At 44.5% G+C, this 15,922-nt stretch overlaps 1 protein-coding gene across 24 annotated transcripts in view; it reads right to left on the bottom strand.

Annotated features, from left to right (window-relative positions):
• The window catches only part of MAGI1 (membrane associated guanylate kinase, WW and PDZ domain containing 1), a 477,919-nt gene that overhangs the window by 81,089 nt on the left and 380,908 nt on the right, over window positions 1–15,922 (bottom strand). For all 24 annotated transcript variants that reach the window (XM_060271321.1, XM_060271308.1, XM_060271304.1 and 21 more), the window contains 3 exons: window positions 13,354–13,411; window positions 6,690–6,796; window positions 4,333–4,425 (listed from right to left, as the gene is read on the bottom strand). In XM_060271321.1, the coding sequence (XP_060127304.1) occupies window positions 4,333–4,425; window positions 6,690–6,796; window positions 13,354–13,411 (258 nt within the window). The remainder of the gene's footprint in view (window positions 1–4,332; window positions 4,426–6,689; window positions 6,797–13,353; window positions 13,412–15,922) is intronic.

Genomic DNA, 15,922 nt, shown 5'->3' on the forward strand with positions numbered 1-15,922 from the left:
AGGACCTTAGAAATTGGATCTTTGATCGGGATGCCAATCAAGATAAGAGCATCCACTGTAGCTGCCCATAACTCTACTTGGTACCCCCAAATTAAGATCAGCCATTCAAGGCCCCACTGCCTTGAGACACTGACTTTCCTGCAACTGCGTAGGGCAGGCATCCCCAAACTGCGACCCTCCAGATGTTTTGGCCTACAACCCTAGCTAACAGGACCAGTGGTCTCTAATTTTTAAAATTTTATGCTGTAAACCTTTATAGGGTATGTTGTGAGATTTCAGAGGAAAGCCTTGCCTTGCCCTTTGCAAAGGCTATGCACAATAATTGATTGATTGATTGATTGGCATCTCCTCTCTGATCCTTTTGGTTGCCACACTGAACTAAGGGGGGGGGGGTGTCTGGTTTATTTTGCGTGACAATAATAGCTTTGTAACACAGAGAATGGCCCTCTATGCACTGGCTGCAAAAAATAAATACAAATAAAATAAAATCAGGTAAAAGGTGTTAGATAAAATCACTATAATTTTTTGTGATAATTTGGAGGTTTAATAATAATAATAATAATAATAATAATAATAATAATAATAATTTATTTATACCCCAGCCACTCTGGGCGGCTTCCAACAGAAAAATGAAATAAAATAATCTATTAAACATTAAAAGCCTCCCTAAACAGGGCTGCCTTCAGATGTCTTCTAAAAATCTGGTAGCTGTTTTTCTCTTTGACATCTGATGGGAGGGCGTTCCACAGGGCGGGCGCCACTACCGAGAAGGCCCTGTGCCTGGTTCCCTGCAACTTGGCTTCTCGCAATGAGGGAACCAGAAGGCCCTCGGTACTGGACCTCAGTGTCCGGGCAGAACGATGGGGGTGGAGACGTTCCTTCAGGTATACTGGACCGAGGCCATTTAGGGCTTTAAAGGTCTGCACCAACACTTTGAACTGTGCTCGGAAACGTACTGGGAGCCAATGTAGATCTTTCAAGACCACTACCAATCACCAGACTAGCTGCCACATTCTGGATTAGTTGTAGTTTCCGGGTCACCTTCAGAGGTAGCCCCACGTAGAGCGCATTGCAGTAGTCCAATCAAGTAGTCCAATTTGAAATCAAGGTGGATTTGACTTTGTTGGTGCCTCTGGTAACATCTGAATTACATCAAGGCTGTTGGCTCATTTTACGGACACATAATCTGTATTGTTTTATTAGCACTGTTGCCTGTGGCTAGAACAATAAACTGATACCGTATTGTATGGAGCTAAGAGGGCTTATGGTTAAGCTCTCTTCAAATTAACCATGAGCAGTAACCAAGGCTGGCTTTTGGTTACAGGTCATGGTTAGTCTGCAGACAGATTAACCATGAACCCAGGCACAGGCTGAGCCAAAGCTTGGCTCAGCATAGTACGTTTACAGACATAGCAGGTGTAAGAATATGGCAAGTGTGATGGCTTAGCTCACGCTAGATTGCCCTGCACCAGGCATCCCCAAACTGTGGCCTTCCAGATGTTTCGGCCTACAACTCCCATGATCCTTAGATAACAGGACCAGTGGTTGGGGAAGATGGGAATTGTAGTCCAAAACATCTGGAGGGCCGAAGTTTGGGGATGCCTGCCCTACACCAAGTCAGAACACAGGTTCATCAGATACAGTATTGTCTGGCAGCTGCTCCTCAAGTTCTTGAGCTGAGATATTTCCTGATATTACAGCATGCGCTGGAGAATGAATCTAGGCCCTTATCCATGTGCTCTTCCACTGAACTATGGAGTCCTTTCCCCTTTAATTCCAACCACACCCATGACCACAACATCAGTAGGAACCGATTTGCACACTAGCGGGTAGCACTGTGGGTTAAACCACAGAGCCTAGGGCTTGCTGATCATAAGGTTGGCGGTTCGAATCCCTGCGATAGGGTGAGCTCCCGTTGCTCGGTCCCAGCTCCTGCCAACCTAGCAGTTTGAAAGCATGTCAAAGTGCAAGTAGATAAATAGGTACCGCTCCGGCGGGAAGGTAAACAGCGTTTCCGTGTGCTGCTCTGGTTCGCCAGAAGCGGCTTTGTCATGCTGGCCACATGACCTGGAAGCTGTACGCTGGCTCCCTTGGCCAATAACGTGAGATGAGCGCCGCAACCCCAGAGTCAGTCACAACTGGAACTAATGGTCAGAGAAATAACATCCCCCCCCCCATTGCCTTATAGGGTTGCAGCCTCATGGAAGTATCAAGACAGGTGAATGCTTTTGTTCTTTGTGTAGCTGAAACTGAGAGCATCATATCTGATGAAAACTGAGAAGGGGATACAAGGATGAACTGCTTGGAAACACGTACAGGCGAAATGCATAGGAGGGACCAACAAACCACAGATAATGTTATGTTGTCATTGTCCCCTCCCAAATAGCCATGATAAATACGTCTTCCCCATAGGATAGCTATGGAATTGAAAGCTGCAGAAGAATCACACACAGCGAAGGAGAATACTTTTCAACACTGCAAGGGTGAATTTGGTATTTACAAAAATAGGTTTTTGCACACACCAGCCAAGACGACAAGGTGATACATAATATGACTCTCAAGGGTGACTCAGAACACCAAAGCTTTAAGCGGTGCTAATTATTTTTGAGCCTGAATGGATTTTTGAAAGTATAAAATCACCAAGCAAGGAGATGAGTATGCCATGGGGAACCTCTGAAGAACAGATAAGTTATGTATTTATTCACTTAAATTCATTAGCAATTTTACCATTTGCATCTTTACATACCAGCAATAAAAATATGTTAATAAAATAATAAGAAGGCAGCAGAGTCAGTACTATTTTAGTGCCTTTTCCAACCTGACTTCATTTTTTCCAAGTGTTTCAGCCTGTGCAGCTTAGGCCCCAGTTCATACAATGGTTCTTTTCAATGAGCTGAACTCAACACGTTTTCCACGGACTGTCACAGGGCCGTCTCAAGCATGTCGGGCGCCCTGGCGCCGTGGTGCGGAGATCGCTCCGGCGCCCCTGCCCTGGGGTTTTTTACTTTAAAAACCCACTATTGCTTATTTTCAGGGGGTGTCTTATTTTTTCCCCCTCCTCCTCCTCCTCTTCCTCCTGTCGCGGCCAGCATTGCTGCTGTGCCTATTACTACGTCTTATTTTCAGGGTATGGCTTAGATTCCTTGAATGCTTAAAAATCCTGCTACGGCTTATTTTATGGCTACGTCTTATTTTCAGAGAAACAGGGTGGTTCCTCTTCATCCTGGAAAAAAGTGACAAGTGGGGTGCCGCAGGGTTATGTCCTGGGCCCGTTGTTGTTCAATGTCTTTATAAATGAATTCGATGAAGGAATTGAGGTGGTGATCATCAAATTTGGATATGACACCAAACTGGGAGGGGTAGCTAATGCCACAGAAGACAGAATCAGAATTCAAAATGACCTTAACAGATTGGAGAACTAGGCCTTCACAAACAAAATGATTTTCAATAGGGACAAATGTAAGGTTCTGCACATAGGCAGGAAGAACCAGATGCACAAATATAGGATGGGGGACACCTGGCTTACTAGCAGTACATGTGAAAAGGATCTACGGCTCTTGGTGGACCACAAGGTTAACATGAGTCGACAGTGTGATGCAGCAGCAAAAAAAGCTATTGCTATTCTAGCCTGCATCAACAGAAGTATAGTGTCCAGATCAAGGGAAGTAATAGTACCACCCTATTCTGCCTTAGTCAGATGACACTTGGAATACTGTGTCCAATTCTGGGAACCACAATTTAAGAAGAATGTTGACAAGCTGGAAACTAAGCCTTACAAGGAGCACTTGAAGGAACTGGGTAGGTGTAGCCTGGAAAAGAGACTGAAAGGAGATAAGATAGCCATTTTCAAATATCTTAAGGGCTGTCTCATGGAGGAGGGAGTATGCTTGTTTTCTCCTGCTCTGGAGGGTAGGACTCGAGGCAATGGCTTCAAGACAGAAGAAAGGAGATTCCAACTAAACATTCAGGAAAAAATTTCTGACTGTAAGAGCTGTTCAGCAGTGGAACAGACCCCCACGAGAGGTGGTGGACACTCCTTCCTTGGAGGTTTCTAAGCAGAGGGTGGGTAGCCACCTGTCATACCGGTAGATGCTTGAGCTGAGATTCCTGCATTGCAGGACTAGATGAGCCTTGGGACCCCTTCCAACTCTACGATTTTATGATTCTACCACTGAGCTAAGAAGACCCTTCCTCTAACTGTAAATCAGGCAAAACCTTTCCCTGAGCACCACATCTCCAAGGAAGGATATCTTATTTGATAATGACACTATCTGAATCATTTTTTCATTTTCTTCTTCATGCAAAAGAGAAATACGTATTACAGCAACTTGCCTTGTACTGGAGCATCTCGAACTGTCTCCTGGTTGTTGGGAGTGTGGTTTGGAAGAGCAGGAGGGGCAAGTGGCGGGTGCTCCGCTGTCCATTCTGAGAAAAGAAAACAGATACAGATGTGCATTGGTTTTTACTCTGTTGACACCAGGGGAAAGTCAGCAATCAAGAGGGACTCGACATGCCGACCATGATGGCTCTTCAAGTGCCTAGTCAACTTTCTTTGCAACCCTACAGAAGACTCGTCACGATGAGAGTCTCTCAGAGCCTGCCCAACCATGGGAAGTTATGGGGGGAAAGTGATCCATCTTCCTAAACCAGATGTTGCTGGAATCTGCCAGGCCAAGCAAGTATGGCCGACGGTCAGAGATGATAGGAGTTGTAGTCCAACAACATCTGGAATCCTTGCCTAATGTGATCAAGGATAAGAGAGCAAGATTAAGCACATGTTGGGAGTGTGGAAAATGAGAGGCAATGCCTGACTAGCGAATTGATATTTGTGGCCACAGAGAATAGACAGATGCAGTAGTTAGGGTTAACTGCCCATGCTTACACTGTAAGGCCACACACACAGCATTTCAGTGCACGTTACAACTCGTTCAACCTCCCATCTGAAATTGCCTTGCCTTTATTGGACCTTTGTTTATTTTGAATCTCAGACAAATCTATGGAGGAGAGTGAGCTTTTGTTTTATGTGGCAGATAATGTTTTTATGCTTGTTTTTTTTTAATGATCCAGTCTCCTTGGCTCTGTTTTATACTGGTTATGTTGATGACATCGTAATCTTAAACACTGTAAAATGCCCTGAGTGGTAGGGAAGGGTATACATGTCCAAAGATGAAATAAACAATAACTGTAAGGAAAGGAGAGGCACTTAGTGCTGCTTGGCTTAGATACAACTTGCCCATTAACCAGGCAATGCGTGGAACCGAGCTGTCTGCTGCCTCTGCCATTTTTCTGGAGACCAGGGCAGGTGGGGACAGCTTTTCCTTCCCACCCATTGCAGCTCCTCATGATGTGCCTAAGTTCAACTAAGCTGATTATAGTTTAAATTCATCTGTGAACATGTGAGATTATGAAACTATCTCAAACAGAGGTAAACCAATGCTTTATCTAGCCTGGTCCTACCACCTGTGACAGCTGCTCTCCAAGCTCTCTCGCAGAGATGTTTCTTCCTGATATGATGTAAAAAAACAAACAGCACACACCTGGAAATGTCAGTGATTGAAACTGGGCTTCCTGCCTGCAAGATGTGTGCCACAGGACTCTGTTCATTGCAAGCACTGATCTTTCTTTGGCCACCTCTCAGTTGTCCACAGAGGATGGGTTTGCGCAAACACTCACATGGGTTTGCATCCTTTGCATTTGGAACTTTAGATCATGGATACTGAAATCCACACAGGAGAGAATGCCTTGCATCACACTTGCATTACTTCTGGAGCAGCTCTGTGCTTTAAAGGAGTTTCCCCCAGAAAGTATTCACTGGTTTGCCTATTGTGAACACACAGCAGCAACCTGAGGAACTAGACAAGTTCTTTCTCATTCACAAATACTGAAGGGAGGACCAGACATTTTCAATGACAGCTTCCTGCTTGTTCTATTTCCTAATGCCTGCAGTTTTGTCATTGGGTGCTGCAATAATGGTCAGCTGCTTGAAGCATTTACGTATTAAAACAAAAAGGATATCTGAACTGTCAGCATCTATTCACATATATTCTGTATTCTACTATGCATCCTAACCCAATAAACCAATAGAGTAAGGCACTCTAAATATGCTGGCCCAGTTTGCACAAATGCGACACCAACGTGAACGAACAGACGTGTGGGTTCCCAAAGCGAAGATCGTTAACTATTGCACTCCTCACCGATTCTGCTGTTTGGGGCTTAGCCGTGGTTTGGCTTAGCATTATGTCCAAACCCAGGCTCACGGTTTGCCTCTGCAAAACAAATTGTGAGTGGCAAATGTTGGCTACAGCCTGTGTTTTGTAGTTCTGGGAACCTGCCATTTCACTTGCTTGTGCTAAGCTGCCTGTGGACGCTCTCAGAACAGTTTTCTTGATGGATAAATCACAACCTGCAGGACTCTGTATGGGGACTCTGCAAAGGCTGCATATATTTCATAACAGAGGCAAGGGACTAATTATATTGGGACTGGTTTTTGCAGGCCAGGAGTATTAATCAGTTCTGATGTATTTCTGTCCCTGCATTGTTATCTCTCTTCAACTGCGCCTGTCTGTGTATGGAAGGGCAGCTGGGCCTAGCCAGGAATTCAACAATTCAACAATACGAAACCTTAAGGAAGTACATGTGGTGTTTAGCAAATATTTCAACCCTGACAATTTTGCAGAGTAGTTGCCAACCTTCTGGTGGTTGTGGTGGTTGCTGCTGCTGCTGCTGCTGCTCAAGCTGTTTCTTCCGTTTAGCTTCCAGAACCGGGTTTTCATATTGTGTTTTCCGGTTGATGTGGCTAAAAAGAAAGATCACCGTTAAATAAGGGAATACTTGGTGAAAACAGCAAAACCAAAACCAAAAAAACCTTAAGCAAGCTCAAAGACTCCTCTAGTGGCAGGGGGAGGAGAGAAGTCAAATGCAAGACCTGTGGACTATGTGTCAGAAAGCTGCTCTAAAGGTGTGGGGAAATGTTCATAGCTTCTTATCTGGCATGGCATCTTGAAAAGGTACGGCTAATTCTTTCAAATACTCTAAAGTAGCAGCTTATCTGCGAACAATGATATTAAGGCAGGAGAGTCCATGCAAGACAGTCACCAGATTCTCAGATGTGCAGCCATTGCTGGGTTCAGCAGAGTTTAATACGGCGGCGATATCTCGAAGATATCTGAACAACATGCTGTATCATCACAGTACATGCAAGCTACTTATAATGCTCCGGAATAAACTTTGCAAAAGCAGACTGCAGAGAGGCTTAGCTGAAAGACCACAAACAAGCCACGGACACTATCGTTGCAAGTTCATAACCCTAGCAGAAATCTCCAAAAAAATAATAATCAGCATATGGGGACTCCAAAGTCTGCCACATAAATAAAGGATGGATGGCCGGAAATTAAAAACACCTGTGAAAAGGTTAAAGAACAAAGCAACTCTCTTATCAAAAAGTTAAGCCAATAACTTTAAGCCATTAGTAGTCTTGCTACAGCCACTTGGAGATCTCGCTTATAGGTTACTTTTTAAAAAACAAAAACAAAACACAGCTCCGCGATTCCAAAGGCAAGAGCTCTTTTGAGCTTGTTCATTTCCCCTGGCGTGCTCCATTGTTTTCAACGAACCTGGGCTAGAGTCCGACTGGCACTTCCTGAATTACCACATGGCTGTGCCTGGATGACCCAACGAAAAAGAAACACAATCGGTGTCTGTCCGCCTTTGGCACACAGCTCCATTGAAAACAATGGGAGAGTGCGAACACCTGGGGATCGGCTGGATGCAGTCGGATGCAATCTTAGAGCCTGATCTGCTATGATGGCGCAGTGGTGGGTAGGATCAGGCCCTAGACCTTTTGCACCACCACGATGGAACAGGTTAAGGCGCTGTGTGAATGGCTGGAGCAGCACCAGTATCACTGCACTTGCCAAGGCTGTTGGGCACCGTGGCAGGGAGGAGACAAGGCTGCCGGCTCCTCATCAAGAGCACCCTGGCAGCTTTTGAGCCATAAGAGTAGTGCAGGTTTCCTTATAAGCTAAATGCTGAAAGACGGGCCTCCCCTATTGCTCCCGTGTTTGTGCCTGTGCGTTATTCACATGAATTCTTTGAATACAAACCTTGAGCCCAATGCAAAGTTTACCCTCATGTCCATCTGGACTCCAGTCCTTGTAGCAGTTATAGAATATATAAACAAAAACTATTATCAAACAACAGCATTGCACTCACAGGGTCCAGCTCAGATTTCTTTTGGCTCGGATAGTAATAGAAGCTTCCAACGTAAAATAAAATAAAATAAAGCTATTAGGAAGAGGGGCTGCATTTGACAGAGCAACGTTAATAATAATAATGTGAAGGAATAATGTGGAATAATAATGTGAAGGAAATAAAAGCTTCCCAGGTTCCTCTCGGTTATGAAGAACAGGGCTTGGGCCGATTCTTGAGAGTCTCCGTGTCACTGCAAGCCAGCAGCCCCTTCTGGAGCCTCTGTGGGACTCCAATGCTGTGACCCAGACCTTCCACCCCAGACATTGGTGGGCGAGGGCGCGTGAGGTTATTCATAACTCTCTTTGTCATTCTCTCCCATTTCCCAAGTGGGGCAATGCAGAGCAAGTAGGAAGAATGAGCAGAACTGGATTCCCTATCAGCACATAGATGGATGGAACTGGAAGGAGAAAGTCCATTCTCTTCCTCCAGTTAAAAAAACAAACCTCCCCTGGTAGCTGCACCAGATGAATAATACAGCCATTGTTGGCTCTTTTGCAGCTTCTCATGGGAGACGCAAGTCCAGTTTTGGACTTGCAGATGCACTTGCATATTATGAACATATGAGCTGGTGTCAGTGTGAATGATGATGTTGTTCCTGGTCTTGCAAAGCGCTAGCCTTGTGAAGTATGAAGTACTCCTTCAGAGGATGTACATATTGCTCAAATGCAGATAATTCCTCCTGGGGCAGACCTCTCTCATCTAAGTCTACCAAGCCCCCATATTGTTATTATGCATGCTTTGGAGCTGGCCTTCAGAGTGTCCTTGTATTCCATTTGGTTGCTGGAAGGGGTAGATGGAAGGGGTTGCAAGACTCAAGTCTGGGGAACAAAGGCAGACCTCCAGGCCACATATCCACCCCCTGCTTCAGGCCACGCTGCTCATCGGCCCTGCTCCATGCCCTCTCTATGCGGTTTCTCTTGGCTAGAAGGTGTCCTTGAACTATGACAATGCCTCTTGTTTTCTGCATGCGGAGACATGTATGGGTGTTAAAACCACTGGCATTTGCATGGCTGGGATGCAGCCAACTGCATGCACCTGTTGCTCCAACCCCTTTTGCCTCTGGCCCTGCTCACCCCTGGAGGTTCCCCAAAATGCAAGGTGTTCCTCAAGCTGGAAAAGGCTCCCCATCCCTGGAATATGAGAAGCAGCTGTACAGGCAACCAAGCTGACTAACTGAAAAGTCTGATTCCCTACCACACACACACACAAACGCACATGCAAACAATGTTTAGACCCCTCTCCAAAACCTCACTGTGAGAAATAATGCCTTACCATCCTATACTAAAAATGGATAATCCAAATCTCACAAATGCAAAACAGTGAGTGAATGGTGATAAAGTTTTCTCTTAGTTCTTAACTGCACTTGGCACTTCCTCAAAATAGGTTACAAATGCTGTTTCTGACAAGGACGAAGGCCTTGACAGGCAGGAAAAGGCCAGAAAAGTCAGCTGAAGTGTTTATAATGGGTTGAAATACTAGGAAAATGAGATACAAGGGTACATGTGGATGTACTGTACGTGCATCATGGCGGGGTATTAATGCATACACAAAATGAGCATTCTCTCTGTGTGCTTAAACTGCCACTAGCATGGAGGTTATTAGGTTCATGGGTAACAGTTAGGAGCAATAGGCCTGGTGGCTATATTCGGTCATTTTTTTAGAAAACAAGACTAAGGCAAAAGTGAAAAAAGTACCAGTGTAACCTTATCAGACCTATTGCTATCTTCAGCATCCACACAACTCTTACATATATGTTGATCCTACTTGCAGGTAGGAATGGCCGGATAAGGAGGGGAAAAAACCAACTGTGGATTCAAAGGAGGAAATGACAGTAGACAAGCTTGGAATTGTATTATCCTGAACATGCATTCATACTATTCATCAAGTTTGATAGTCTCATTATTATGCAATATATTTTCCCTATCTAAATAACGTGTATTGAAAAAAGCTATCCCAGAACAACCACAATATAGTGAAGCATCAAATGATCAGGGTATCGGGGGGAGAAGTGAAATTACGGTGCGAAAAGCAGAATTGTGTGAATCCTATCTTTCTAGCTCCAGGAGTTTTCTGGTGAAATGAACAATGGCGGGCCTGCCACTGACACAAGGGTTCCGTTGTGGGGTTTGTGCGCAAAGGCACAACTGTGCAAAGTCAAGAACCCCTGGAACTGCCCCATTCTCTGCAAGGCTGAGGGATACTCACTGGGGTCAGGGAAAGTCATGTTGGGACCCGTGACTTTCCCAGATTCCAGGAATCAAAGCACAGGGCGTTAGGAAGGATGCACACAGGCTCTGGAACGCTGTTGTGATTGGGTTAAGTAAAGCAAGCACAAGTTGTGGGTTTATCATATATAGATTTCAGCTAGCTGGTCTTTTGGCATGGAAACTGATTTGGATGTTCTATGATCTACAGTGGAAGTGTGACTCTGTTGGTTCTCCCAGTGTTTTTTTGGTACCATCGAAAAATGTTTGAAAACAGCTACAAAAGGTTGAAACCAGGATGCCGACAGGTTCTACCACGCCAGTTTTCTACGATTTGCATTGATTTGTCCAGTTGCGGACGACTCGGGGGTTGCGCGCTCATCTCGCACTATAGGCCAAGGGAGCCGGCGTTTGTCCGCAGACAGTTTCCAGTTCATGTGGCCAGCATGACTACCACTTTCTATCTGAGCTCAATTCAAGGAGCTGGTGTTAACATTTTAAGTACCAAAGGGCTTGGAACTAGGATAACTTAAGGTCTGCCTTCTCCCATACATTCCTCCCTGCATGCTGTGATCATCACCTAGAGCAGGCATCCCCAAACTTCGGCCCTCCAGATGTTTTGTACTACAATTCCCATCATCCCTGACCACTGGTCCTCTTAGCTAGGGATCATGGGAGTTGTAGGCCAAAACTCCCATGGAGGGCTACAGTTTGGGGATGCCTGGCCTAGAGCCTTTCTCTAGATCCCATGATCCTGGTAAACAAAGCAGCAGTAAAGATTTCCCTGCTGTGGCCTCCCACCTGTGGAATGCCTTGCCAAGTGAGGTATCTCAGCCCCCATCACCGCACTGTTTTAGGTGGCTGGTAAAAACTTGGCTCTTTCAAAAGGCCTTTGCGTGATATTTCTGGCATAGTTTCAGGGGCAATTATAAAGCATGGGGTAGCTTGGTTCTTATGTCCATCTTGGCTATGAGTCCTGGAAGATCTTGTAAGTTCCCTGCCTTACAAGCCTTTCCCACCTGGAGCGGAAGGCCAGGGCCCCGACTGACTCCAGCTACAAAAGCTAAGGCTACTGAACAGACTCTTGGGCTGGGGTGTCGTTTCAGGATTTTTGTTGCAGCAGGGGTTTTTGCTGTTATTGCTAATGTCTTGCCCTATTAATTTAGATCTTATTATGATTTCTGTGGAAATTGTTCTGTTTCGTTGTGTGATTTTTGATGTGTTAAATTTATTGTTTGTGGCTACTTTTTATGCTGTAAGCCGCCTTGAGCATGGTGTTAATTTTAGAAATACAATTAAAATGTATGCATGTATGTCAATAAATCGTAATGTATTTTATTATTGCTTTATGTTTTGGGTTGTAAGCCACCTTGAGCTTGTCTTAGCAAATTAGGCAGGAATGATGACAACAGCAACAACTTCCAGAGGTAAACATGTACATACTCGTGCAATGTTTGTGTAGTTCCTCTTTCCACAGCAGCCCCTCATGCCATGCTGAAAAACACTCCAAAGATGTCCCTGACTTCCAGAGTAACTTTTTCAGAGGCACACGGGACTGTTGTGGAAAGGGAAGAACTAAGAGGCCCAAGCACATGTGTCCAATGCTACGGACCAGCTCTTTAGATCCCAAACCATTGTTTCTCTTATGCTGCTTTCGCATGTTGCCAGCCAATTTTCCCCTGAAGCAGAGGACTTAATATAAATGGATTATTTGTGCACCATGCATACATACACACATACACACACACACACAGTTGGAAAATACTGGAGAGATTTCTTAGTAGGGTGTTTAATAGCAAAAAAAGGAAAAAGGAAAAAGAGAAAGAGAAAGAGAAAAGATAAATCTTTCCCCTTGATGTCTCCAGCAAAATAAATGCCTTTTTTTAATTATACGGTTTGCCAACGTTGGAGTCCAAGACACAAAGGCCATGAGTTAAAACAACAAACATACACCATGAACGGTTAACTCTTCCAACTACAGAAAACAGTGTGAGCTGAAAGATACCAAGGAGCTCATCTATTCATTCGTACATATAATTAAATATGCATTCTTGTGGGGGTTAGCAATGGAACTAAAATGGAATCTCAATTTCTTAAGGGAGAGAGCTGCAGTCTAAATCAAGAGCAAGGCAGAATGGGGGGTGGGGGTGGGGAGAGAAGGAAGTTGCCCTTGTAAAAATGCTGCCCCCCTTTAAGCAACTGCTCACTGCAGGATTCCTTCTGGGTAATGTTTGTTTCCACACATTTGGAATAAAGTCACAGTAGTCATTTTGGCTACACTGCAGTGCTAGCAAAAGCAGGAATTAAAGCCAAAAACTGTGACCCAGTTCAGTTAATCTAAGAAGATTCCGGTCATTAAGAATGCCAGTTTGCTGCCATATTCAGATAGCGAATCTGCAAATCCTGTGCCCCCGCTTTTCAAACACAGGCAATGTTTCTGAACTGCCATTTACTTAGGACCCCACGACTTAAAACTGAGGTCTGTATTGTCTTCATTTCACGGCAACTCTTTTCAATGCTCATTTTCATTAAATAGCTAGTATATCATCCCCAAGCTTCTTGTATACAGGAAATGGAGTTTCCCCTCTCTCAGGCTGAATTTGTGTTTTCTCCCTTAATTATCACTAGGGGGTGCACAAGAGCAATACATGATGCACCCTCCTCTCTTTCCCTCTTCAAGCATCCATACTACAGAAAGAGCCATGTATTTGCAGTTTTATGCTGCTAGCTACATATTGGCACATAGCGCCACAGCCAGTTAATGAGAAATCAGTCAAGGTGGCTAAATTTCCCATGATAAATGCCCAGCTCAAGTGGATTTCCACACAGTGGTTGGATGCTGCTATCTTCAGCATGTTAAGGGTCACATAAAAATCATTACGGCGACAAAGTTACTTACTCTACATAGTAGACACCATATACAGGATCTTCGATCTTTTCCCAACCAGTAGGTAGTTCTGGAAACAAATGGATATTACTTATTTAAAGCATTTTACTTTCACTTGCAGATTTATCCTCCCCACTGCTGGCTGCCCCAACTACGTTTTCACATAACGCTTGCTGCAATCCTAGATTATCCTAGAGCATGCAAGTTTTAAGAATACGCTTTTTAAAACAATCTATTCACTCATTGGACAACACATTCATGGAAATGGCTTCTCAGGACACATTGTGCAGCTAAAAGGGTGAGGCACACGCAGTCTCTTTTCCCCAAAAAAGGTGGTCTGTTGTAGTAAAATGAACCAAGATCCAAATAAGTCATTCTTTTAGTGCAAAGGACCTGTGCAACAGACCTTCTTGTTTTCTTCTCCTGGTGACCCCTCTCCCCAAATGCACAGGAGGCATGTGGGCTGAATATTTCATTTTGTGCAGGTGGGAGCCCTGCCACTAATAGGAATAACTTCACTGGATGCAACCCAAACAGTCCTAAGGTACAGCATCAGCTTTCATAGGACAATCTCCTGGGAGCTTTCGTGCAGCACTTAGTTCGGTCTCAGAAGTTTTTGTTATGGCTGTCGAAATGCACATTTAATGACAAAAAGGCTTACGGAGCCCAGAAGGTAACAGGGCCCTGAAACAAGGATCAAATGACGACAGGCTCATATTCATTAGCTATGTCTGCAGAGCGAGATTTCCGAATGGCTGATTCGAATTCTTTACAATAGAGAGTGATACAGTTATACAGTGGTGCCCCGACTTATGAATTCAATCCGTTCCGAAGGCACCTTTTTAAGTCGAAAAATTCGCAAGTCGAAAAACGCCATTGGAAACGCAATTTCCCATAGGAATGCATTGAAAACGGAAAAATTCGTAAGTTGAAGCAACCCTATCTAAAAATTCGCAAGTCGAAAAATCCCTATCTAAAACCGCTGCGGTTTTTTTTTTCAGATGTTGAGACATTCGTAAGTGCGCGGCCATTACCCCCATTCGTAAGTAAAAAAATTCAGTTGTCGAGTCGTTCGTAAGTCGAGGTATTGCAAAATAGGGGCAACGTTCCCAGCAACGTCACATGACCTGGCGCCTGTCAACATGCCCAACTGATGTCCATGTGAGCACCCCCAAAAAGGCAGGTCCTCCCGCAGCACCTTGCAAGCTGCTAATGTGGCCCAACTTGCAGCAATTGTCTCTTAGCTCTATCTAAGCACTTCACATTTCTATCACAACTGAAAGGGATCAGAATCCCGATGCTGACAGCATAAATCTCTGTGCACGTGCAGTCATTTTACCATGTTACAAAACCTGTCACAAAATCATTATCCCTTAATCGCACCTTAAAGTAATTTTCAGTTTTACAACTGCGGGGTGGGGGGTGGGGGGAATGCAGCAAAGGGAAGATTGCTCAGGAAAAGCTAAGAGCTCCATGCCTGCAGGTTTGCAAAGCTGGAGGCGTAAATACTTCTATAAGCATAATTAGTCAATGAAGAAAAACCATTTGAGCGTACATCGGAGTTTGCTTTTTTAACTTGTCTGTTTTGTTTTCTCCTGCTCTCGATAAAAGAGAATGGAGCGTCAAAGGGGCCACAGGCACAGAAACATGAGATTTGCTCTGAAGAAGCTCTACTTATCAGAAGCAAATTGCTACCTTTAGCTTAACCTGGGTAGAGTTGCCTAGTAGTTTTAAGGGGGGTGGGATGCACCATCCTTTTCAACAGGCAGCCATGAACAACCTCAGAAGACACGAATCCATCATTTGTCCTCTGTGGACACAACACAGATGAGGGCAATTGTGTGGGCTGTGTAGTATGAATGATAAGAACAATTCTTCCAGCTCACAGGAAACCTTTCCCAATGAATCACTTTTGGTTCCCCCAGTTTATGTGAACATCACAAGCCAGGGCTAAGAGAGGTTTCATTTTGAATAAAGCTCCTGAATTGGGGGGGGGGGCATTGTATATAGCAATGGTACATGGGGGAAAAGGTTCAGACTTGCTGGGACTCCTAGGTGTGCACAATGCTCATGGTCATCTTTCAGGCTTCCCAAGGGCATCTGGTTGGCCACTGTGAAAACAGGATGCTGAGCCACTGACCGGATCCAGCAGGCTCATCTTATTACTGTAATATATTTATTTATACCCCCGCCTTTCGCCCCGATGGGACTCAAGGCAGCTTACAGTCAAACTTAAGAACCACTAAAAATACAATTAAACATTGAAGGAAAAAAAACCCCAAAAGCTACATACATATATAACATTTACTAAAAACCATCCCCAACATGTTAGGTTCTTAGAGTTAGCCAATGTGGTACCATCCACATGCTGCTGGACTTTGGCTGCCATCAGCCCTAAGCAAGCAAGGGTTATGAGAGTTGCAGTCCAATAACATCAGGAAGGCACCGTCCTGGATCAGAGCTACACTCCTCAATAAGCCAAGCTTTCACAGGCAGGGTGTTTTTTTGACATGAATACAAAACAAGAATTACCTTGCTAGAGCAAGCCAAACATCCATCTAGTCCAGTCTTTCTGAAACTT

The sequence above is a fragment of the Zootoca vivipara genome, chromosome 2, assembly GCF_963506605.1.
Source record: "Zootoca vivipara chromosome 2, rZooViv1.1, whole genome shotgun sequence".
Classification (NCBI taxonomy): Eukaryota; Metazoa; Chordata; class Lepidosauria; order Squamata; family Lacertidae; genus Zootoca; species Zootoca vivipara.